The following is a 25,802-nucleotide window of genomic DNA, read 5'->3' on the forward strand; positions in this document are numbered from 1 at the left end:
AGCCTACAGGTAAACACTCTGATTTCACAAGGAGACTAGAGAGACAGGTGGATTAGTTTGCCCAGGGCTGTAGCTTTTAAATAACAGACCCACAGTCTGAACCCAGGAAACCAGCCATTTGTCTTATTTTTTTTTCCAAAGCCTGTGTTTTTGTCTTTTCCTCTATAGGGCTCTTCCTTAAGGAGCCTTTTCCTCATTAGCATGAAAGTAGAAGATACCTTGAGATTTGCTAAAACCAAAGAATATTAGATTTGCTTCTCACAGGGCAGTTCCAGAGGCTTCTGTCAGCATTTATTTGCCTAATAGAACCAGTCTATTGAATTTTAAAAGACCAGACTGCTCCTTTGCGGGGAAGGTAACTTGTCACGTCACGTCTTGTCAGGTCTTTCCGGTTTGTCAGCAGACTGTGACCTCAGTTGTCCTCAGTGACTTTGCATCCCAGCCCCGGGACCACGGTGCCACCTTCCTCACAGGTGGGCTTGGTGGTGCTCTTGGACACACCCCAATCAAGATGGCAGCCCCAGGCGGTTTCTCCCTCAACGAAGTCCTTTCTCACTGCCCGACCGAGACTAGAATTACATTTACTTTCTAAAAGCTTAATCCCCAAAGTTGACCTGCTATCTGCACGAATCACGCCTCTGGAAACATCATCCAGTGGTTGCGGGTCCTGATCAGCTCAACCCCTGGGCCTCTGCTCAGCGCCCTGTGTGGACACGTGGAAACGGAAGCTTCGAGGAAGGTTCCGGGCGTCCAACAGCGGGAGGCTTTCCCATCCTGTGAGGCTAGGGACGTCTGGGGAGTGGTCGGAGTGAGAAGTGATCATACAGTGTCAGGTTATTCGCTACTCTTCTCTGTGCTACTCACCATGCGTCTCTGGTCCCCACAGCCCGGGGTAACCAATGCGCCCTGTCCCAGCTCTGCCGAAAGATTTGTTCTGTGCCTTGTCTTTTACCGGCAGAGTTTAAAGTGCCTTCCTGAAAGTACCTTGTGTGTGTGTTTAAACAAACTACATGTTTAACAAAATAAGAGTATATGCTGTGTGGCAGGTACCAGTCCAGGTATTTCAGAAATGCTAACACATCCAGTCTTCACAAGGACCCATTTTACAGATGGGAAAGTAGAGGCAGAGGAAGTTAAGTATCAACATCATACAGCTAGAAAGTGTCACAGTTGGGCATCCGGCTCCAGGGTCTATGCCTTGAACCACGGTCTTACACTTCCCAGGAGTAAAGCAACCTCATCAGGCCCCCGGGGTCAGTGACATGCAGTTTTGTGCCCGATTGCCATTTACAGGCAGCTTGAGAGTGGCCAGTTTATTTAACCTTGCTGGTTCTCAGTTCGATCATCCCCGTAAGGAAGGGCTGATGAGCCTCCCTATCCCGCAGGGTCGTTTTGAAGGTTCAGTAAAGTGTGGTGAAAGCAGAGCAGCTGGCACCGCTCCTGGCACATAGATGGCATTTGGGAAGTACTGGCTGCTCACATTTTTGTAATCATAGCCAATTTGGTAACAGTAAGTCACGTTTCAAGACTGAAGGGACTCCGATGACTCCTGTTGAGGGGTCGTATTAGGGATTAGCGAGGGCGGAGTATGGAGGGCAGCCTGCTTGTGCAGAGCCCGCCTCACCCCAGGTCGCACCTTTGGAAGATCATTCCCTCTGACTGTGAGTCCCTTGCTGCCTCTTTTCCTTGGATTCCATGAGGAGGCGGAAGAGGGACCAGGAGCAAGACCAGCTCGGGGGACTTGGGCACCTGCTGCACCTGCCCCCACCCCCGGCACGCATGCACTGGTGGGCCAGGCAGAGGAGGCGTCAGAGACCGGGGTCTGAGCCTTTGTTCTAGCCTTTGCCAGGGCGCCCTTGTCACGTCACACTGCCCTGAGAAAGCCACGTGTCTCCCCTGGCCTGAGTCCCTCTGCTCTCTCTCCAGAGACAGGCTTTGCGGTCACTGCCATCTCCCGCACACCCGGGGTGACCTATAGCGACTCCTTCGACCTGCAGTGCATCATCAAACCCCACTACCCCTCCCGGGTGCCTGTGGCGGTCACGTGGCGCTTCCAACCGGTGGGCACTGTCGAGTTCCACGACCTGGTGACCTTCACCCGGGATGGAGGGGTCCAGTGGGGGGACCGGTCCTCCAGCTTCCGGACCCGAACAGCCATTGAGAAGGCCGAATCCAGCAACAATGTCCGCCTGAGCATCAGCCGGGCCAGCGACACGGAGGCGGGCAAGTACCAGTGTGTGGCGGAGCTGTGGCGGAGGAACTACAACAACAGCTGGACGAGGCTGGCTGAGAGGACCTCCAACCTGCTGGAGATCAGGGTGCTGCAGCCAGGTAAGGGTCCTGGGGCCCCGGGCACCTGCTGAGCTGACGGGACACGTGGAAAGGCAGGTGAAGTCCAGCCCTGAGCCCTCAGCCTGGCTGCTTTTTGCCTTTTTTTTTTTTTTTTTTTCTGGGCCTTCTCTGAGGCATATGGAAGTTCCCAGGCTAGGGGTCAAACCCTACGCCACAGCCACAGCAATGCAGGATCTGAGCTGCATCCGCAGCTGACCCACAGCTTGCGGCAATGCCGGATCCTTAACCCCCTGAGCGAGGCTGGAGATCGAACCTGCGTTCTCATGGATACTAGTCAAATTTGTTTCTACTGCAGCACAATGGGAACTCCTTGGCCTGGCTGCTTTCATCTCCCAGCTTTCTGTTTGAGAGATTTCCAAACGGTAGGAAGTTGCAAGACTCGTATTTCTTTTCATGATGGTTGCTCATTAACATCTTAGCACATTCCCTTCTCCCTCCGTGTGTAATTTTTATTGTTTTTGAGCCTTTTGAAGGTAAGTTGCCATTTGAGCCATTCGAAGGTAAGTTGCCAACATTAGGACATTTCCTCAGAAATACGTCCGTGTTTCTCTGAAGGTCAGGACTTTGTCCCACCCAGTGACCGCAGCATTATCAGACTCCGGGAATTTAATGGGATTGTAGGACGTGACTAGCGTTTCCCCAGTTGTCTTGAAATACCTCTTGTAGGTTTTTCCCTTCCAAACCAGGGTCCAATCAGGGATCACATGTCCTAGTTAGTTGTCATTTCTCTTTAGACTCCTTTAATCTAGGACAGTTCCCCAGCCGTGTGTGTGTCTGTCTGTCTGTGAAGACGTTGGTATCTGTGAAGTGTGCAGGCCATCTTGACTGTTTTGCATGAGCTGTCTCTACTTAATGTCATCTCCAGTAATTCTTGCAGCAACAAAGTGAATGGGGTGGAACCATTGCCCCGTTTGCAGACAGGGAACCTCAGAGGTGAGAGGGAAAATGGCAGGCACTTGTAGAGCGTCTGCTTTGTGTGAGGCGCTCAGGGTTGGTGATTTTCTGAGAATTTCACAACAGCCCCAGGAAAGATCAGTGACCAACCGAGGGTCACGTAGCTAGTGAACGGGGCCAGGGTTTGAGTCCTTGTCCATCTTTCTCCCACACTGTTTCCTTGGCCCAGGCCCTATTCTCAGGCCCTGGATTTGAGCTCCCGGCTCCCAGCTCCCAGGCAGGCAGAAGCTCTCATAGCAGGTGGTCGGGATGCCCTAGCATGGGCAGTCTCGGGGGCTTCCTGCAAACACGCTCACCTTCATCAGGGCCCTTCCCCTAACATGGGGGAAGAGGGTAAGCACCTGATACTCTTAGGGTTTCCCTCCTGCCTGTCCCTGCCTCCGGTTAGGTTGGAAGCAGGTGGAGGTAGAGCCCCGCCTGGCTCCTGCTTCCCTCCCAATGCTCAGCCCTGAGCAGGAGAGCACAGGCACCCAGGCTGAAAGTTTGGGGGCTGGACAAGAGAGGACTTTGCAAGGCCTTTTCTCTGAGTTTCCACCCCACCCACTTTGCAAAGATGGTTTGAACACCTTGCAAGAAGAACTTTTCTGCCAGCTCACAGCCAAGATGTGTGCCTAGCCGGATCTGCTCTGTCACGGCAGGCGGTCACAGTGCTTGTTGTTTTCAGCAGTGTGAGGTTACAAAACGCAAATGTCTGAGCATACCCTTCGCCTCTTATAACCCCATACCAGAGGCCTGTATTGAACTAGCTTGGAATGAACAAGTTGTATAAATGACGGGATGGCTCCTTGGCCAATTAGATCCTAAATTTGGACCACAAGATGCCCAGGGAAGAGGCTCTTCTGCTTAAGTGGATTTGCAGGTTAATGGAAGGTTAAGCAGAGACCCCCATTTTGCATGAACCCTTGTTGTGGAAAATGCCACGGGGCCCGCTTGCCTGCCTCGCTGAGTAATTGCGCCCTTTGTGGTCTCCTGGCCTCATGTGCTCGTCACGTGGTTCCCTGGCTGCAGAAGGCAGAGGAGGTGCTAAGCTAGGACCTTGCCTGGCATTGCCTTTTTGAATCAATCTGTAATATTTCCTTCCTCCTCTTACTGCTTAGAATCCAAGGCTGGGGTGCCTAAGGGAAGCAAAAGGAATTAGTTCATCGGAGGTTCTCGTTATTTGGATTAATTTATGGTGCCACTAAAGGGAGAAGGGGACAAAAATGTACCAAGTACCCCTTGGGTGGTTGGCTTTGTGCTGAGTACCTCTGTTTTCTAAGTTCGTCCAGTACAGAAATTATGTAGATGTTTCTGTGCTCCTTTTGCTAACGAGGAAACCAAGGCTGCCAGTGTTTAGGAGCCGCGATGGAGGCAAACGGATTGGAAGGAGATGGAGCCCGGGTCTCTCTGATGTCCCTGGAAGTGCATTTGCCACGACACAGATTTATTGCTCCCCTCCTGCCCCGGAGAGTTGGGGAACCCGGGATCTGCCCTGAGGATGGCCTTTGTGTCTCATGTGGCTTACACTGATTTTGTTCGTGATTTCACTGTGAAGTGAGCACACTCGGTGGCCGCCATGGGAGACTTGGGAGCGAGCGCCAGGGTGCTTGGCCTCTGCTCAGAGGTGCCCAGCAATGCGCTGGGCTGGCCCTCCAGGGGCCGAGGAGGGCACAGCAGGCGCCGAGGCTGCATGTAGCACCGGGGAGAGTGCCTCCCCTGTGAGTGTTACTGTCTCTCCTTATTAAATATTTATGCATTTAGTACTTAATATTTTCCAAAGAGCTTTGTGTTCATTTTTGCTCTTTTTCCTCCACACCCTCGTTGGTACTGGTGCTTTTATTTGGGGGAAGTAGAAGTGGAAAAGTACCAGAGGGTTGACTGCCTGCTGAGGACTGTCCCGGACACTTGGTGCATATGACCTCATTTGCTGTCGCTGCAGCCCTGGGAAGAAAGTATTGCGTTCCCATTTTACAAATGCAGTAACGGAGGCTCAGAGAGGTTGTGCCTTGCTGGAGTCAAAAAATAGAGAGTGAAATGTGGGGATGCGAACCCAGGGATGAACTTTATTAACAAGCAGTTGGGAGTTCCTGTTCTGGCTCAGCGGAAACGAACCCCACTAGCATCCATGAGGATGTGGGTTCAATCCCTTTCCTCGCTCAGTGGGTTAAGGATTGGGCGTTGCTGTGAGCTGTGGTGTAGGTCACAGATGCAGTTTGGAGCTGACATTGCTGTGGCTGTAGGGTAGGCCAGCAGCTACAGCTCTGATTTGACCCCTAGCCTGGGAACCTCCATATGCTATGGGAGTGGCCCAAAGAATGGCAAAAAAAAAAAAAAAAAAGACAAAAAAAAAATTAAAAAGCAGTTGGGGAGTTCCCACTGTGGCACAATGGGATTGGCAGCTTCCCTGCAGTGCCTGGAGGCTGGTTCGATCCCCGGCTGGCACAGTGGGTTAAAGGATCTGGCTTTGCTGCAGCTGCTGTGGAGGTCACAACTGCAGCTCAGATCTGAGCCCTAGCCCAGGAACTCTGTTTGCTGTGGTGCGGGCCAAGGAAAAAGCAAAAGTTGGGGTGGACGAAAGGGAGTCTTGGACCTTTTTTTAAGGCTGTGGAATCAGAATTTAGCCTGTCTGCACTCAGTTAAGGGTCTCCTTTACGGAGGCGCCTCTCCCTGTAGAGTGACTCCTCCCGTGGAGGAGCCTGGGCACTGGTGGCCGCACAAGTAACGCCAGTAACAGCGACAGCAGCTCATCTTTACTGACCTTTTCTCGTGTGCCCGTCGCTGTCCTGAATGTTTGACATACGGCGACGTTTCTAGCTCTTCCTTAATCCATGCAATGCCATGAGGGGGTGCCACCTTCACTCCTTTTATAGATGAGGATGCTGACACCGGGGATAAATAAATTACCCAGTGATCCATAATAAATGGCAGAGGCAAGATTCAAATCCAGACAGGCCGTCTGGCTCCTGAGTCCACATGTAATTTATTTTATTATGGTATTTTTTCCTCAGGAATCCTCTTGGGTACCATATACCTTGATTCAATCCCCGCTCTTTCTAGGTTACCGTCCTGTGTTGCATTAGCAGACACTTAGGTTTGTTTTTTTAAGTTGGGGTCACAAGGCACCTGCAGAGTTTTCTCAAGACAGTTTGCTAATGTGTAGGCGTTTAATTTGTGCCTCCGCGAATGCCTCTCTTTCTTCTGACTTCTGCCACCAGATGGCCCTAAGGCTTGGGGACACCAGAGCTCAGCCCAGTGTTGGCTTCTCTTCTTTCTACTCTCTCTCTGTCTCTTGCCTCTCAAAACATGGATTCTTATTGCTGCTCTGGTGTTTTCCATAGGAACCTCCCCCAGTACCTGCTTCCTCCCTTTTAAAAAGATGATTTTGTTAAATGTTCCCCCCCGCCTCTTTTTTTTTTTGGTCTTTTTAGGGCTGCATTCGTGGCACATGAAAGTTCCCGGGCTAGGGGTGGAATGGAAGCTATAGCTGCCGGCCTACACTACAGCCACAGCAACACCAGATCTGAGCCACATCCTCGACCTACACCACAGCTCATGGCAACACCGGATCCTTAACCCACTGAGCAAGGCCAGGCATCAAACCCGAGGCCTCATAACCACTAGTTGTGTTCATTACTGCCAAGCCACAAGGGGATGCTCCTGATTTTGTCAAATATTCTTATTCTAACAGAATCCAGTAGAAATGCAGGGAACTGTTGACTCACTCACGCTGGTCCATTTATCAGCCGTCCACAGCTGATGGCACCTGCTCCCGACAAGGCTCTGTGTGGTCTGTGCTCTAGACCCATCCTTGCCGGAGCCACCGCGGACCTGACCGTCACCGGTATTTATTTCACAAAAGCTCTGGCTGGGTGGCAGGGTGAACTGGTTGTGGATCTGTTACCGTATCAACCACTGTAGACATGTGCTTCCCGTTCCGAATGCACGTCCCTGAGGAAATCTTCCAGGAACGCCGTCCCTCCCCTTTTCTCGTTGCTTTAGCTTAGCCTCACTCCCACTGATGGCAGAATGGGACACCCTCCCCCCCGCCAAAGGGCATTTAGGCCAGACTTTAAGCTAGTTCACCATATTCTATTCTTAACTCTTAATCAATTCTTTTCTCTTTAAATTTTGAAGCATTGCTTTGCTGCCTTCTGATTTTCGTTAGTACCAAAGATACCCTCCAATTACCTCTCCCTAAACACAGAGGCAATAAGGGAGATGTCAGCACTCATTTTCCAAATATTTACAACCATATCTTGGTCTGGCTCTTAAATATTGCACATTTAAATTGACAAAGCAATAAACAAGCTTCCAGGAGGACAGCCTCCGGTGTGGAAAGCCGACTTGTCAGTGGGTGTATTCTGCTGGGATTTTACTGATGGGCAGTCAGGATGAATATTTAATACCCTCTGGATGCTGCCAAATCTGTTTTCTCCAATTTCTTACTGCTGACCTGGCAGATTGGGAGAGCTGAGGGCTTTTTCTTTGACTTCCCCGAGTCTGGGGCTTGTGACAATGGCTCTCCTTGTCACAGTCTAGTAGGTGACAGGCTGCCCCATCCTTCAGAGGGATTGGCCCCTCCTTTCTGTCAGGAGGACCTGGAGTTTGTCCATCCCGTAGGCATGTGGCTTCTGCCCGGTGGGTGTGTAGGTAGACCAGGAGAGCAAGAGCCCCAGAGGAGTCCCCAGCCTCCGCCCTGCCCCCACCCCGAGCCTCAGACTTGGTTGTCATGGTGACAAACCGTGCACCTGTTTGGAGTCAGTGAACAAGGGTCACTGCTCTGTCTGCAGACAGGTAAGGCAGACAGGGCATGTCTGGCTTACTCCTAATTAGCTCTTTCCACCTCCAAACTTTTGCTACTTTCTCCTTGCCTCCTCCCTCCCGGCGCCTCCTGGGAGCTCGTTTGAACACCTGCTGTGTGCCAGTTTCCGCGCTGAAGGTTGCCGCCCAAGTGATGGAGGTGTCGCGGCTCCTGCCCCTCTGGCTGTCCAGAGGCCTGGGGAGAGAGAGAGGCGCAGGGAGGAGTTGGAGGGACGTGGTAGGGTCACCCCGGGGATGGGGCAAGGGCCTGAGGGGGGGGAGTCTGTTGGGATGGGGGTGGGTGGAGGGAAGGAGCAGTGGGGCGTTCAGGCTCTGAGTGGGTTAAAGAGCATCCTGAGGGGGCAGCAGCCTGCTGGTGTTGATAGGACTGAAGCATGGGGGTGGGGAGGTTAGTCCCCACGCGGGTTGGCAAGAGCCAGGGGAGCCCCATTTGTACACAGTGGCATGGAGGGTCACCCTTCATGAAGGTCAGAGGCAAGGGCAGACCAGACAGCCTGGGTTTGAATCCTGGCTCTAGCACCTACCAGCAGTGTAACCTTGGGCAGGTGTCTTTATAGATCTGGGGATAATAATATTTATCACGTGGGTCTGGTGAGGACCAGATCATTAATATTTATAAAGGGCTTGGAATAGTGCTGAGCACATAGAAAGGATTTTATCAGTTTGTGAAATAAGAATATTCTGAGCTGAGCAATTTGGACTTGAGATCACACTCAGATTGTATTCTCCCTTTTTAAGTAACAATTTATAGTAGTCCGTTTACTACCCTAAAATAAAATTCATAGATGATATGCCATTTTTACTCAGGTAATCTGTAAAAATTGTTATGATGCCTTAATGGTGGCAGAAATGAGAAATTTTTTTCAGAAACAGTTCATAATAAAATAATATGTTCTAAGGAGTCAGTGTTCAGAAGCAGCTACTTTGGGAGGCTTGGGACCACGGGCGATGCTGCCGCTGGGCAGAGCCCTGCTCGCCTGCCCCAGATGTAGCACTGCTGTCCGGACAGGTTTCGGAAGTCCTGAGCCAGTCCTGCGACAGTGCTGAACAAAGCAAAGGAAACGCCTCCCTTAATTTAACATTTTTTAGAAGTTAAAAACCAACCGGGAAGACGTATTGTGGCAATGGTAAAATGAAAAGTAGGTTCTAGGTGCAGAGACAGCTTTTTTTACTTGTAAGAATGTGAGTTGAAGAGTTCCTGTTGTGGTTCAGTGGAAACGAATCTGACTGGCATCCATGAGGACACAGGTCCGATCTCTGGCCCCGCTCAGTGGGTTAAGGATCTGACATTGCTGAGAGTTGTGGTGTAGGTCCCACACGGGCTCGGATGGGGCGTTGCTGTGGCTGTGGGGTAGGCCAGCAGCTACAGCTCCGATTTGACCCCTAGCCTGGGAACCTCCATATGCCTTGGGTGCGGCCCTAAAAAAAGACCAAAAAAAAAAAAAAAGTGATTTGAAAGTTGCGTGGGATACAAGGCAGAGATCTGTGGCACGTCATCGTCTCAGGCTGGGTTTACATTATTGCTGGTTCTAGTCCAAGGCCTCCGTCCCCTCCCCTCCTGCCCACAGCTTTCCGTGGTGGTCCCTGGGGCATTGCTGCCTTGCTGAGAACTGCTGTGTGGGGAGCCATGAGCTCCTGTTTGTAGCCTAAGAAACTTTCCTTGGTGGGGCTAAGGCTGTAGGCAGGAAGACTGGGAAAGAAATGATTAGAGGCTCAAACAGGGCATAAGCACGGGGAGGGAAGGGCAGGGGGCTAAGGGTTAAGGTGTAGTGACTGCCTGACTGGCAGGTGCCTTTGCCCACTCCTTCCTGAGAATGGATGGGACACACACACATTTTTCCCTGCAGCTGAGGCTCTGCCTCCTTCTCCCGTACCTCCCCCCACCCCATAGCTCTGCCTTCACTCTCTCCCCGTCTTTTGCGTGTTGGCTGACCTGCATCCGTCAGTTTGAACAATCTCCGCTGTCCAGCCCCTGGCCCCCTGTGCTCCTAGCATGACTGACTGCTGTCACGGATCTGTAATAAAGTTTTCCTTCGCCCCTTCTGTGCCTGCCCTCCCTGGCCCTGTACTGCCCTCTGGCTTCTGTTTGTACCACTGCACAAAAGCTGCTGTCTCCTCAATTACCTGCGGCCGCCTCACTGCCACATCTGTGGCTTCTCAAACTTAGTGCATCAGACTCACCTGGAGGGCTCCTGAGACAGACAGACAGACAGAGACACACACACACACACACACACACACACACGAGGGCTCCTCAGACAGAGACACACACACACACACACACACGAGGGCTCCTGAGACAAACAGACAGACACACACACACACACACACACACACACACACACACACACACACACACACACACACACACACACACACACCCCTACCTGCCACCTCTGCGTCAGTCAGTGCCTCCACCCACCCCTGGTGGCGTCGATGCCCCAGGCGCACAGGTGGATCTAGTCCATGCTCCCGGCCCATTGCAACCTGGGGGAGGCTTACCTTTCTCACTTCATCCCCTACCCCTGACCACATGCTCGTCCCTGAATACCATGATCAGAGGTCTCACTTCTGCCCACCTGGGTCCTCTCTCTGGGGTGTCTTTCTTTCCCCTCTGCCTGGGAACCCCTCTTCATTTGTTTCTTTTTGAGATGTTCGCTCCTCTGCATCACAATTTCCTTTATGTTTCTGTACCTCCAAGAAAAGATCAATTACATATTCTATCATCTGTTGTGTTTAGCAGCTGTTTGGGTCATAGTTTCTGCCGTGTAGATGCTTAAAAATTAGTAGGAAAGATAAGACCTTTAAATTAACTTTAGGAGTTCCCGTTGTGGCTCAGCAGTAATGAACCTGACTAGTATCCATGAAGATTTGGGTTCGATCCCTGGCCTCACTCAGTAGGTTAAGGATCCGGCCTTGCTGTGGCTGTGGCGTAGGCTGGCAGCTGCAGCTCCAATTGGACCCCTAGCCTGGGACCTTCCATATGCTGCACCTGTGGCCCTAAAAAAATAAATGGGTAAACTTTAGTCTAAGGTAGCAGCATGTAAGAGCTCCAGCGGGGTTTAAGGGAATCCTTTATGGCTGAAGAAGTGAGTTTGAGTGAGAAGCATGCACGCAGTGAGTGAGAAGCATGCACGCAAAGTGGAACTTGCAGGACAGCTGGGTTGGCTGGTGAAGCAGCTGCTCTTCTCTGCTGCGGGTTCTTCCTTTCCTCCTCCACCTGATGTGCCGTGCTTGCCGGCCTTGCACCCTGTCCTGGCTGGAGCTCAGTGGCCTCTGCTAGCTGGAAAACACATGAGTCTCTATGTTTTGATCGGAGGTCTCAAGGAAACTCTCCAGATGCAGAAAGAAAGGGCCCTTCCCCCAAATGGGGTACAGCCGGCTCTAGGAGCCCCACACTGCCTGGGAAGACAGCTGCCGCCTGCTCTGGAGTCAGTGCTCGCAGGTGGGGCGCTGGGAGGTGGGGCTTGACCTGCAGCCTCTCACCTTCTTCCTGCCTCTTCCTCCTGCTGCCTCAACCGCTGAGTATTAACCAAGTCCTCAGCATCTTTTCTTTCACCCTTGTGTTTATTGCCAAAGTCCATTCACTCACACAGCCAAGTCCAAGATTTCTCAGGCCTTAAGGTGCATTTGAATCACCTCGGGATCTTGTTAAAAAGCAGAATCTTGTTCAGGAAGTCGTGGTGCAGCCCCAGGCTCTGCCTTCCTTTCTTTCTGTCTGTCTGTCTTTCTTTCTTTCTTTGCCACACCCTGGGCATAAGGAAGTTCCCAGGCTAGGGGTCAAATCGGAGCAATAGCTTCCAGTCTACATCACAGCAACGCCAGATCTGAGCCAAGCCTGCGGCGTACACCACAGCTCATGACAAAGGCAGATCCTTAACCCACTCAGTGAGGCCAGGGTTCGAACCCGCGTCCTCATGGTTACAGTCAGGTTCGTTTCCGCTGAGCCATGATGGGAACTCCCTGGAGACTCTGCATTTCTAACCAGCTCTCAGGGCAGCACCAGTGCTGCCAGCCCATGGCCAGGACTTACAGTAGCAAGGTTGCCGCTGATGTTTCGGCGGTTCTCAACCTAAGGTGGAGGCCTTGAATGCAGGAGTGAGCCCGGAAGCCAAAAAGAAAAGAGAACAGTGAAAATGTGTTGTGCGTATGTTATGTACCAGGCTTGGTACTAAACTCATCCGGTAGAGCGTTGCTTTTCATCTGCACAACACTCCTCTGAGGTAAATGCTATGATTGTTCTCGTTTTATAGATGAAAATACCTACAGTTCTTAAGGGAGCCAGGCTCACCCAGCTCCACACAGGAGGGCGGTGCAGGCAGGCTGCGTACCGCCCAGGGCAGTGCTGGGCAGGACGGGGGAGTGCTTCCTAATGAGTGGTGCGGGCTGCCGCCTCTCTTGGGCTTCAGGCAAGGTCCTCCTTGTCCTTGAGATGCGGGAGGAAATTCAGAGCTTAGAATAGGAACTGACCCCTTGCCCACCTGTCAGGCATGTGCCAGATTTTAAAAATGCCTCTCTTTCAAGCTTTTCAATACTTCACAATATTTTGACATGGGCAATAGAAAAAAAAAATAGAAATGCTTTGAAACATTTCTCTTCCTTGGATTCTTGTTCTCAGACCATGTGACTGAGTTGAGGTTTAGTCTTAGGAACCCAGTTTAACATATGCAGTTACTATAGCAATGGAGGTTTCCTTAGTAACAGTTGCAAAAATAATCTGGCCCCGATTAATAATACATTTTAAAGCTCTTTCTACTCTACACTGAACAACCCAGTTTTTTTGGCCACGAACCAGATAATTCAGGTGGTGTCATTTGCTCTGATATAGATATCATTTGCATGCGGTGAATTGGGTTGGAAAGGAATGAAAAGGGAGCCGGTTGTTTCAAGTATGAGAGGCGTCGGATCTGAAAAGTCCACTGGCAAGCTAATGTGAATCCAGTTTCCAGAGCGTGGGTGCTTGCTGGTAAAGCCTGCCCTGGATTCCAGTGCCCTGGGGGGACCTTGTGTGTTTCAAGAAGGGAGAAGGCAGGAGACGGCTTGTTCTCAAAAAAAGAAAAAAAAAAAAAAAAAAAAAAAAGAAACCAAAAAATCAGAAGGGTGGCGTCCGAGGCCAGGGGATTTCTGAGCTAGGTGCTGCGTGTGTTCTTGATGGCTTAGGTCCGTAGGTATGCGACTTCATCTTCCTCTGAAGAGTGTCACCTGATGTAGCACCAGGGAACACGGCCTCAGATTGCTTTCGTAGTGACGATGTTGGGTATTGGATTCTGCCACACCTGGCTCGTTGAGTCCTCGAAGGCACTCAGAACCTTGGTGTGTTACCCCAGTGCCCAGGTGACAGTCTGGGGCTTTCAAAAGTTTCACTTGCCTTGGCGCATGGGACTCCGGCCTTGATGCCGTCTTTCCATACCAAGCTCTCAGCGAGCCAGCTGGCCAGCACTGGCACAGGAGGCCCAGGCACGGCCAGCGGGCCCAGTCCTGGGTCTGGATCAAGAGACGGACCAGCAGGGGTGCTGGAGACGGGCCCAGGCCAGCCTGCCCGGGCCTCCCCTCTGGGCATGCTCCGTGGGGGAAGCCCAGCTCACTCTCCCTGTCGGGGCCTCTGCCTTGCCCGGGGTTTCCTCTTCAGTTGGTGGGTGACTTGGTCCTCAGAAAGTGAAGTGGAAAGAAAGGGGTGAGGGTGGAACGATGCTTTTGCTGTTAGCACCCTAAGAGGAACTTGGAACTGTGACCTTTTCCTTTCTCTTCTTTTTCGGTAGCGGAGGGCGGTGGGTAGGAGAAGCAGAGCCAAGTGTAATAATGATGGAGTGGCTGCGATCTCAGATTACCTTCATGAGATCAGTTCATTAGACTGTGGCTTCTTGCCACCTTGAAGGAGAGCACGATCATTAATTAGCAGGTAGGGTGGCCCTCTGGAGCCTGCCCTCCCTCCTGGCCTTGGAGCAGGAAAGGGAGGGGCAGGGGAGGCTGGAATTGCTCTCTTCTGTCCAGTTGCTCATCATTTTCCTCTGCCTCCTCCCTCCCTCTCCCCCAGGAAGAGCACCCCGGCATCCTCCAACCCCCTGCTACCACATTTCTCCAGCCCAGCCTCATCCACTCGCTCCCTCCCTCACATGTCCCAGTAAACACTGATCGAGTGCTCCCCAAAGCCCAGATCTGGGGGCGCGGTGCTGAGAACATCCCTGGGCAGGGCTGTCTTATTCTTAGGGCACCCCCAGCGCCTCACCTCATGAGGCGCCTGGAGTGGACACCCTCTAAATATTTGCGGATTAAATGGAGGACGTTTGCCCTCTCCTCTCGGGGAGCTCACAGACCAGGAGAGAGACATAAGGAACAGCAGCCTGAGGATGCGGAGGGATGCTGATGAAAGCACAGGGAGGGGCATCTGACCCAGCGGGATGCTGAGGGTGTGGAAGCCAGAGGACAGGAGAGGAGCGTCCGCTGGGAGATGTCAGACCAGAGACCAGCGCTCAGGGAGGAGTGGCTTGGGGGGCGTGGTGGGGATGTGACAGGGAGTCTTGGACTTGAGGGAGCAGCTGGGTGAGGCCAGATCCTGGAAGGACTTTGTACCAGAAAAGGAGTGTTCTCCTTTAGAGTCTGTAAGCAGTCAGGAGCCATTCCAGAGCCAACTTTGTAAACTTCGTGCTGTAGTCGATCCCTTGGTGGCCATGCGATGGCCAGGCGAGCAGGCAGGAGACACAGAGAGATGGCAGGACCGAGCCGGGAGGCGAGAGAAGGGGAAGGCAGACGTTTGGAGTGAAAGTGGCTCTGTGCTGGACGAAACCAGGCGGGGACCCTGGAGGTGGGACTTGGGACAGGCCACATTTCTGGGAGTGTGTGGCAATGCTGCTGACGCTCCCTCTTTTCCTTGGCAGTGACAAAGTTGCAGGTGAGCAAATCCAAGAGGACCCTCACCCTGGTAGAAAACAGGCCCATCCAGCTGAACTGCTCTGTCAAGTCCCAGACCAGCCAGAACTCGCACTTCGCCGTGCTCTGGTACGTCCACAAGCCTTCGGACGCCGACGGCAAGCTCATCCTCAAAACCACGCACAGCTCCGCCTTTGAGTACGGCACCTACGCCGAGGAGGAGGGCCTGCGAGCCAGGCTGCAGTTTGAGAGGCACGTGTCCGGGGGGCTGTTCAGCCTCACTGTCCAGAGAGCCGAGGTCAGCGACAGTGGCAGCTACTACTGCCACGTGGAGGAGTGGCTGCTGAGCCCCAACTACGCCTGGTACAAGCTGGCAGAGGAGGTTTCGGGGCGCACGGAAGTCACTGTGAAGCAGCCAGGTAAGGACATGGGGTGCAGCCAGCTCGGGCCAGTGGGCTCTGCAGTGTGCACCCTGGATGCGGGTTGGGCACACAGAGCAGCGCCCTAGAGCCCTGGGGCCCACCCACTTTACCTGGTGGGTCTTGGTGCTGAGGGCAAACTCAGAGAAGCCTCCTTGACCTTGATGTTGTGGACAGCATCTTCACCAGGGAGGCCCGAGGGGCTGCTGGGGTTTCCAAGATACAGGAGGGCAGGATCCCTGGCAGGGCCCGCCTCTGTCTTTCTAGGTTTGCAGTTGGCACTTTGGATCTCAGGCCGGTGCCAGCTCCATACCAGGGTTCCTGTCTGGAAGGCATTTTCTGGCTTCCCTCATCCTGCTTCCTTACCACCCAGCCGCAGCCCAGGGACGAGGCCTTCCCTGTCTGCACCGAATCACTCCCGGCCCCTTCTCAGACCCTGTGGGTGCAGCCCTTAGTCTGTTCTGCGCCCTGACAGATGGCCTCCGACCTCTGCCGGAGCACTTCCAGCGAGGGAGCGCTTACTGCCTCTGCAGGCCTCAATTCCACTTTGGGGCCCCCCTGGCTGTCGAAAAGTCCCTCTCCTTGTAATTTCCCTCTCGGGTTTTAGATCTGCCCCAGAGCAACCCAAGATTAGGTCTGCATCATGTCCTTTCAAACATGTGAAGGGAGCCCGGTCAGTCTCTTCTTCTCCTTATTGAAAAGCTCCAGTTCTTTGAACTTCATAATGTGGCCTTAAGCTCCCCCTCCGTCCCTCATTGCTACCTGCCCTACAGGTTGTTGTCATCACTCCCTGTCCTTCCTGATGGGGCTCTGGGGAACTGGGTTGCCACCCTGAGTCCCATCTCTATGCTTTTGCCTGTGTGGCCCTCTCCTCCTGGAATGCACCTCCCTTCCTCCTCTTCCCTGTCTTCACCCCATTCCTGAGACGTCGCTCAGCACCACCTCCAGGATGCCTTCCCTGATTTCTCCTACACCAGGGTTTCCATATAAAACATGTAGTGTGACAGTCGTTAGCATTTCTTCTCCACTTAGTGTAAGCACTTTGAGGGCAGGGCTGTAACTTTGTATCTTCAGCCACTGGCACGGCACCCTTAGCAAATGTTGGTTGAATAAGGAATGAATGGTTGGTTTCCTTGACACCCCAGGGCCTTCGTACTCGCTGTTCTCTTAGCCTAGAACATGTGAACCCTACATGTTCACCTACCTCATCCTTCCTCAGAGAGGCCTTCCTAGCTCATTTTAACTGAAATGGCACCCCAGTCACCCCGTATCCCCTTCCCCCATCCATTTCTTTTTTTTTTTTTTTTTTTGTCTTTTTGTTGTTGTTGTTGTTGTTGCTATTTCTTGGGCCGCTCCCGCGGCATATGGAGGTTCCCAGGCTAGGGGTCGAATCAGAGCTGTAGCCACCAGCCTACGCCAGAGCCACAGCAACGCGGGATCCGAGCCGCGTCTGCAACCTACACCACAGCTCACGGCAACGCCGGATCGTTAACCCACTGAGCAAGGGCAGGGACCGAACCCGCAACCTCATGGTTCCTAGTCGGATTCGTTAACCACTGCGCCACGATGGGAACTCCGCCCCATCCATTTCTTAGCATGTGTCACTACCTGGCATACCTATTCATATATATAGAATAAGTACATATGTAACTACTTGATCATTTTATACTTAGGGAAATTCATTTATCATCAGTTATTATGTGTTACTTGTTCACTATATATTCAAAAAATCCACTAGACAGGGAGCCTCATGAGTGAGCACAGATCCTGTTTCCTTCTTTTCTTAACTAATTAATTAGTTTGTTTTTTGCTTTTTATTTTTTAAATTTTTTAAATTTTTTTGTCTTTTTGCCATTTCTTGGGCCACTCCCGAGGCATATGGAGATTCCCAGGCTAGGGGTCCAATCAGAGCTACAGCTGCCGGCCTACACCACAGCCACAGCAATGTGGGATCCGAGCCGCATCTGTGACCTACACCACAGCTCCCGGCAACACCAGATCTGTAACCCACTGAGCAAGGCCCGGGATCAAACCTGAAACCTCATGGTTCCTAGTCGAATTTGTTTCCGCTGCGCCATGACGGGAACTCCAATTCGTTGATTTTTTTTACGGCCACACCTATAGCACGTGGAGGTTCTCAGGCTAGGTAGGAGCTGAATCAGAGCTGCAGCTACACGCCTACGCCGCAGGCACGGCAACACAGTATCCAAGCCGCCTCTGCAACCTATGCTGCATCTTAGATGGGGCAGTGCCAGATCTTGAACGCACTGATTGAGGCCAGCAATCAAACCTGCGTCCTCAAGGACACTGTGTCAGGTTCTGAACCCGCTGAGCCTCCATGGGAACTCCAAGGTCCTAGTCTCTTCACCAGGCTGTTCTTCCCGGGAAGCCTCAATACACGTTTGCTCTGTGAGCACATGGAACCAGATGCAGACGTCCAGATAGGTCCTGGTCCCTGCAGAAGGCCGCGAGGCTGGTCCCCTCCTTTCCTCAGGGTATTCTATCTGGTGCACAAAATAGGAAGCCCTGCTCTAAGTGGTTCCTGTTGGTATTTCCAGTGACCTCTGTCCTGCCTTCAGGCCAGTCCCTGGGGATTTTGAGGACCGATGTTTGCCATCAGGCCCACAGATGTCCTCTCAGGTTTCTGTTCTTTCTGTCTGTTCTCAGTTCTGACCGGTTTCCCCGCTGGGAGGGCGCCGGTGTTCGCCCCTCCCCCACGCGCGTTTCCTCTTAGTCATCATCCCGCCTTTCCCTTGTCTCTGTTTTCCCTTTCTTAGTTCGTACTGAAACTCAGAGGTTCTTGATGGAGCCTAAATTTGTCGAGGGAATTTCCCTGTCGGAAATTTCAGACTCACAGAGCTAACTAGGGCAGTGCACCAGGGCTGTGAGGATCCTTGTCAAACCCGTAAAATCTCTGTTGATGGGGAATATTAGCACCGCGAACAGGAAACTCACAGGATGCAGATTAAAACAACGCAGTCCTCCTTTTCAGTTGGAGTTTTTACGTTTGTATGTTTTCTTCCCCTTGCCTCTAGAATTTCTATTGATTTTTCATTTAACATTTTATTACAAAATAAAGGTGCCTTGTAAAAACATTCTGGGAGTTCCCTTGTGGCTCATTGTGTTCAGGACTGCTGTTGTCCCTGTGGCACCGGTTTGATTCCTGGCCTGGGAACTTGCACATGCACAGGTGCAGCCAAGAAAAAAAAAGTTCTGTCAGTATTGACATGGAAAAGTGCAAGTGCATGGCCCTCCCCCCCCCACATATCACTCAGGAGATGGGCTTCCGAGGGGCTTCTGTGCATTTATAGTTTCAGAGCTCTTAACCCCTCTGATCCTGAGAGGCTTTTTATGGCCCTTTGTGAAATTTCGACTTTGCTCTCAAGGCATACTGTCCTTAATGATACTCTTTCTCTGGAGAAGAATCTGATTGGCTGAGGTTTCAAAGCAACATCAATATCAGTCTTTGGAGATGTTGGGTCATTTCTGTTCCCACCTTGAGAAGGAACCCATGTGGGTTTTTTGGTAGAGAAAGTAAGGATTGCAATTCTTTTTTTTAATCTTTTTAGGGCCGCACCCGTGGCATATGGAGTTCCCAGGCTAGGGATCAAACTGGAGCTGCAGCTGCTGGCCTACACCACAGCCACAGCAGCTTGGGATCCAAGCTGCCTCTTCGACCACACCACAGCTCATGGTAACGCTGGATCCCCAACCTACTGAGCAAGGCCAGGGATCGAACCCACGTCCTCTTGGATGCTAGTCAGGTTTGTTTCTGCTGCGCCACAGTGGGAATTCTTCGGGCCATTTGGTGAACATATTAAACTGGCTTGCCCCTGAAGTTCTTTTGAGGTTGACTGCCCAGCATCTTCTAGCCATCATACGGTCAGTTGTAACAATTTGCCCTTGCTTGGAGCAGGGCTCTCACTGTGCCCTTTCCTGCCGCTTCCCAGCCACCCCCTACAGTTGGCCATACTCTTCATGGTCTGCTGTCACTTGGACATGGAGTCACCTACAAGGCAAGCTTGTCCACTCTTAAGCATCTAAGCCAATGAGGGTTATAAATGAGGGGGCAGCTGTTAGTATAACATTGACCTCCTTGAAACTCGGGCACTTAGACCCATGATCCAGAGCTCGGAAGATTCAGGGTGCATGCCTGAGAAAGGCCTCCAAGTGAGCGTGCTGCTGTCCTGCTTTTGAAGGCCCCTGTTTGTCACCACTCCTGGCAGAGGTGCTCGCAGGCGGCTCTTTTGTGTTCTTGTCACCGATCCCTGTTTCCGTGCCCTTGCAGACAGTCGCCTGAAGCTCAGCCAAGCACAGGGGAACCTGTCGGTCCTGGAGACGCGGCAGGTGCAGCTGGAGTGCGTGGTCCTGAACCGCACGAGTGCGGCCTCGCAGCTGTTGGTGGAGTGGTTCGTGTGGAAGCCCAACCACCCGGAGCGGGAGACTGTGGCCCGCCTGAGCCGAGATGCGACCTTCCACTACGGAGAGCAGGCGGCCAAGAACAACCTGAAGGGCCGGCTGCACTTGGAGAGCCCCTCCCCGGGCGTGTACCGGCTCTTCATCCAGAACGTGGCGGTGCAGGACAGCGGGACCTACAGCTGCCGCGTGGAGGAGTGGCTGCCCAGCCCCGGCGGCGCGTGGTACAAACGGGCCGAGGACACCGCCGGCCAGACGGCCGTCCGAGTCACGCGACCAGGTGAGGGCTATGGTCTCCACTCTCCCTTCGGGAGGTCCCCTCTAAGTGTGATGTTTTACACGCTGCATAAAATTAGGTGATTTTGGGGAGTTCCCGTCGTGGCTCAGTGGTTAATGAATCCGGCTAGGAACCTGAGGTTGCAGGTTTGATCCCTGGCCTTGCTCAGGGGGTTAAGGATCCGGTGTTGCCGTGAGCTGTGGTGTAGGTTGCAGACGCAACTTGGATCCCACATTGTTGTGGCTGTGGCGTAGGCCGGTGGCTACAGCTCTGATTGGACCCCTAGCCTGGGAACCTCCATGCCTCCGGAGCGGCCCAAGAAATGGCAAAGAAAAAAAAAAATTAGCTGATTTTGAAATGAACTAGTTGTTAAATAATAGAATTAATTAATGACTTGCGATTACACATATGAGCATTTCCATTTTACAGTTGCATTCACACTTGTCTGAAATTTTTTTTTCCTCTAGTGAGTGGCTAATTGCACATCTGGCTTTGGCCTAAGGTGTTTTCTCTTTCTTAAAATTTGTCAGTTAATTATTCCAGAGAATATTTTCTTTTTAAAGAATACATTCAGGTTCCGACAAGTGGCAGACATCTTGAAACAGTAGCCACATGGTTCAAAAAGCTCAGCTTGTGGATTTTCAGTGGAAAAGAATTGATTCACATGCTTTAAATGGAAGATGAAGTAGCTGAGGCCTTTTTGGTCTCATTTCCTAATAGTTTTCTTGGTCCTAATGAGTGTTCTGCGTGGCCTTGTGCTTTTCTTGTCTTTGTTGCTATGTTTAAAGTACCCCAGTGCACATAATTACACGGTAGAATTATTGTTACATGTTTGGACACATAATTAAAACAGAGACGTTGCAGGAGGCACATGTCCCCCGAAACATCACGTCATCATGCGTCCCTCTCAGAGCCCAAAGTCAATGATCCCTGGGAGGACACGGAGGAAACACACTATGACCTGCGTCCAGGGTCACGTGACCTTTGTCCCGGGCTCCAAGCATTCTGTTCTGCGTTGGTACTGTTGGAAGCTTTGTAATGTTTCCACACCTGAGTAGAGCAGCTCCTTCCATTGGACAATTCTTTTTGTCTTTTTAAGGCCGCATCCGCGGCATATGGAGGTTTCCAGGCTAGGGGTTGAATCAGAGCTGTAGCCGCTGGCCTACATCAGAGCCACAGCAACTCGGGATCCGAGCTCTGTCTGCGACCTACACCACAGCTCACGGCAACGCCAGATCCTTAACCCACTGAGCGAGGCCAGGGATCGACCCCACAACCTCATGGTTCCTAGTCGGATTCCTTAACCACGGGGCCACGACAGGAGCTCCTGGTTGGTGGAATCCTGGTTGTGCTGGCTCCGCACGTCAGAACACACTCAGGGAGTGAATACAGCCTTCGTTACAGGAGAGGGACACTGTCACCCTCCTCCGTGTCTTGTCTGAGCCGGAGGGGAAATGCCCTCCACGTGGAGCCCCCCGTGTTTCCCCTGAGCTGCTCTGCCCTTTGCCCCTCGCCCAGAAGCTGCTGCGTGTCTTTTCCCAAAGGTAGATGGTAGATACGGCAGCTGAACACACTCCTGCTCCGCCTCCCACCCATTTCGAAGATCCCCACACCAAGGCCCCCAGGGCGTGGGAGGAGGCAGCCAGCTGCACCCCCGCCACAGGGAGGGGGTTTGTGTACAGTTCTCACAACAGCCCCGCGTGGTCGGTTTTACTAACAAGGGAACTGAAGCCGGAGGAGCCCAGGCGTCAGCAGGCTGGGTGATCGCCCGGGCTCCCCCGTCCCAGTGTGTGCTGGAAACACGGCCCTCAAGTCTGCAGCCCTGAGGCCGCCTCCTGTTCAGCCAGTTGAGTAGCCTGGGTCAGCCTTCCCTCATTATATACGGTGGTCATGCTAATAGCAAAGCATTTGGCAGACAGAAAAGTATAGTTTTGAAAAGAAAAGTTATCTGTAACCTCACTGCCTACATGTCTTCCTAGTCCCTCTGTCGCTTCCTCTAAGTGAAGTCAGCATCTCACGGTTTTGTGTGATTTCTTTTCCCACGCACCTGTCCTTTGTGAGCCTTTCCCCATGGCGCTGAAAGCATTTCATGAGCACCGTTTTTCCCGGGGGCGTAACACTCATGATACGGATGTACCGCAAAGCCTTTTTTTTTTTCCTGAGGATGAAGTTGAACATACAGAAGACTTGAAATAATAGACCTGGAAGAGCTAGGTTAGGAAAAGCCTCTCAGGGGGTTTCTGTTGCGGTGTAGCAGAAACGAATCCGACTAGTGTCTGAGCATGTGGGTTCGATCCCTCGCCTCGCTCAGTGGGCTGGGGATCCGGCGTTGCCGTGCGCTGTGGTGTGTAGTCGCAGACAGGCTTGGATGCAGTGCTGCTGCCGCTGTGGTGGAGGCCAGCAGCTGTAGCTCTGATTGGACCCCTAGCCTGGGAACTTCCGTATGCCGTGGGTGTGGCCTAAAAAGCAAAAAAAAAAAAGGAGGCCTGTCATTGCTTAGGGGTGACCACTGTATGAAGTACACGGATTGAGAGGCTCCCTGGGTGAGGCGGTAGCTGAGTAGCTGAGTATGTTGTTTGGCTCACACGCCTCAGGAAGAGAGAGAACCACAGTCCGCATCACAGGCTGGAGTCACTGGTCAAGGTCCCAGGCTGGGAGCCTCAGCATGACGTCAGGGAGGGGCAGGGACCAACCTTTGTCTTCTAGCCCACACCTGGAAGAGGAAGGAAGGCGTTAAAGGTTGATGGGGAGAGAGCTCTGCCTCTTCTAGAAGGGGACGGAGATGCAGAGACCCAAATTGGTAGAGACGTATGTTAAGGGGAGGTGGGTGTGGAAAGGTAGAAATTCATTTCATTTAAAAAAACTCGTATTGAGTCATTCACACAGACAAGCCTGGAGTTCCCTGGTGGGTAAGTGGTTAAGGACTTCGCACTGTCACTGCTGTGGCATGGATGTGATCCCTGATCTGGGACCCTCTGTAAGCCGTGGGCAGCCAAAAAGTGAGAAAAGGGGGGAAGAAAGCATAGACAAGGCACTTGAAAGGGCCTTGGAAATTTGTGAGCTTTAGACGAGAAGACAGGAGAGTAGATGCGAAGAGGCCCTTCTGGGGAACCGAATGTCCCCAGGTCTCTGACCACCTTGCCGTGATGGGCCCGTGGCCTCGCGCTGGCGGCATTACTCTCTGATGGCTTTGGGGGTTCAGCCATTCTCCCTGGAAGGATGAGCCAGTGAGTTTGGGAGTTTGAGTCACCTGTGAACCGATTTCATGCCCTTCATCCTACCACTTTCTGCCCTCCAGCCCTTCCAGCACCTCCCCAAACCCCCCATGAGAGCTGGGCTGATGCGCCATGTCCGCCACCTTAGCTGGTTCTTAAGCCTCTGTGTCCAGCGGTGCCCACAAGATTCAGAAGTGTGGAGGGGCTTGGCAGAGCCCTACAAAAGCTGGGACGACTCAGGCTTGGTGTTCACCTGCAGGCGACATTCAGCCAATTTGTTGAAAGCCCAGGGCAGTACTTGGAAAATGCTCCTATTTGGTCAGCATCCAAGTAGAATCTGATTCAGTCTCTCCTTTTGTTGATGTTGCATTGGCATCTTTTATGGGCATTTCATAAACAGAGCCAAGGGGGAGGCGTTTTAGGAGGTAGCGAGTGAATTACTTATTTAGAACCTACCCAGAGAGCCAGAAACTGCGAGAGAAAGAACCAGTACAGCCGTCTGGGGGTGTCAGTGAGACAGGACTCACCTGCTCACGTATCTCTCCGTGGTCCACCTGAGCCTCTCACTTCAGCCCGGAGGACACTGTCTGTGCTCAGGGTGCCCTTTCTGGTTTGCTCTCTGTTGTTTGGCTTCGATCCTTGGGGAACGTTTACCTCCTTGGGTTCCCTACAGGCTGGGCAACAATCTCCGTGCATACAACTTGAATTCCATAGTGGCTGGAGGGGTGATTTCGTTGCCGTCACAGATGAGCACCAGCTTCATAGCTTCCAACCACAGAAGTTTATTCCCACGCAGTTGGGGAGGCTACGGGTGTGAAGTCAGGTGTCTTCAGGGGCATGCTGCCCCAAAGGTTCTGGAAAGCAGTTGGTCCTCTCCTCTGCCAGCATCCTGCGGCCCCGCGTTCTCTGCCTTGTAGCTGCTTCCCTGCAGCCTCTGCCTCCACCTCCCATGTCCTTCTCTCCCTGTGCCTCTCTGTACCCTCTTCTCATCTTATGTTTAGTCTGCCCGGAATCCAGGACGAGCTCATCTCAACTAGTTACCTCTGCAAAGACACGGTTTCCAACTAAGGAAATTCAGAAGGTCCAAGTGGACATGAATTTGAGGGACACTAGTCAAGCACTGTGACGCGTTACAGTGAGAATAAGTGTCCCTCCCTCCCTGGATTCCTATAAGCATTCGTGTTATCAGCTCCTTGTGAATTCTTCCACAGGCATTCTATGCAGATATAAACAGATTCATATGTCAGACTAAGTGTCTTTTCTATTTTCTTCTGCCCCGTGATACATAGAGTACACAGTGTTCTGCATTTTAACAAGTTTTCTTTTCTTTCTTTTTTTTTTTTTCTTTTTATGGCTGCACCTGTGGCATATGGAGGTTCCCAGGCCAGGAGCTGAATCAGAGCTGCAGCTGCCAGCCACAGCCACAGCCACAGCAACATGGATCCAAGCTGTATCTGCCACCTGCACCGCAGCTTGCAGCAATGCTGGATCCTTAACCCACTGAGCGAGGCCACATCCTCATGGAGTCAACGTCAGGTCCTTAACCCTCTGAGCCACAATGGAAACTCCCAATTTTTCTTGAATCTCCTTCCACATCTCTGCACACAGTGCACCTTCATTCCTTTCAATAGATGCATAGTATTTCCTTGTATGTCACTGTCTTACTAGAATGTATCTAGTGGTGGACATTTAGGTTGTTTTTGTTTGTTTTTGTCTTTTTGCCATTTCTTGGGCCACTCCTGCAGCATATGGAAGTTCCCAGGCTAGGGGTCTAATTGGAGTTGTAGCCACCAGCCTACGCCAGAGCCACAGCAACGCGGGATCTGAGCTGTGTCTGCAACCCACACCACAGCTCATGGCAATGCCGGATCCTTAACCCACTGAGCAAGGCCAGTGATCGAACCCTCAACCTCTTGGTTCCTAGTGGGATTTATTAACCACTGCGCCACAATGGGAACTCCACATTTAGGTTGTTTTGAGCAGAAATTATAACAGCCTCATCTCCCCCAGATGCCGCCCTGCAGGTGGACACAGTGGTCCCCAATGCCACGGTGTCCGAGAAGGCAGCCTTCCAGCTGGACTGTAGCATCGTGTCTCGCTCCAGCCAGGATTCCCGGTTCGCTGTGGCCTGGTACTCCCTGAGGACTAAAGCTGGAGGGAGAAGGAGCAGCCTTGCCCTGGAAGATGGTGAGGAAGAGGAGGAGGAGGAGGAGGGAGAGGAGGAAGAGGACCCAACAGAGCGGACGGCCCTTCTGAGCGTGGGCCCAGATGCCATCTTCGGCCCGGAGGGCAGCCCCTGGGAGGGCAGGCTTCGCTTCCAGAGGCTCTCCCCGCTGCTCTACCGGCTCACAGTGCTGCAGGCAAGTCCCCAGGACACGGGCAACTACTCTTGCCGCGTGGAGGAGTGGCTGCCCAGCCCTCAGAAGGAGTGGTACCGGCTGACGGAGGAGGAATCAGCCCCCATCGGCATCCGTGTTCTGGACACAAGTGAGTTTTTTCCAC

At 52.4% G+C, this 25,802-nt stretch overlaps 1 protein-coding gene across 19 annotated transcripts in view; it reads left to right on the forward strand.

The window, feature by feature from the left end:
• The window catches only part of IGSF3 (immunoglobulin superfamily member 3), a 174,278-nt gene that overhangs the window by 143,336 nt on the left and 5,140 nt on the right, over positions 1-25,802 (forward strand). For all 19 annotated transcript variants that reach the window (XM_085023474.1, XM_085023475.1, XM_085023461.1 and 16 more), the window contains 4 exons: positions 1,927-2,331; positions 14,982-15,392; positions 19,681-20,088; positions 25,311-25,787. In XM_085023474.1, the coding sequence (XP_084879600.1) occupies positions 1,927-2,331; positions 14,982-15,392; positions 19,681-20,088; positions 25,311-25,787 (1,701 nt within the window). The remainder of the gene's footprint in view (positions 1-1,926; positions 2,332-14,981; positions 15,393-19,680; positions 20,089-25,310; positions 25,788-25,802) is intronic.

The sequence above is a fragment of the Sus scrofa genome, chromosome 4 (genome assembly GCF_054392235.1).
Source record: "Sus scrofa isolate SSC_HxYL_T2T_F1_AM1 chromosome 4, Sscrofa_HxYL_maternal_Yorkshire_Landrace_v2.0, whole genome shotgun sequence".
NCBI classification, from domain to species: Eukaryota; Metazoa; Chordata; class Mammalia; order Artiodactyla; family Suidae; genus Sus; species Sus scrofa.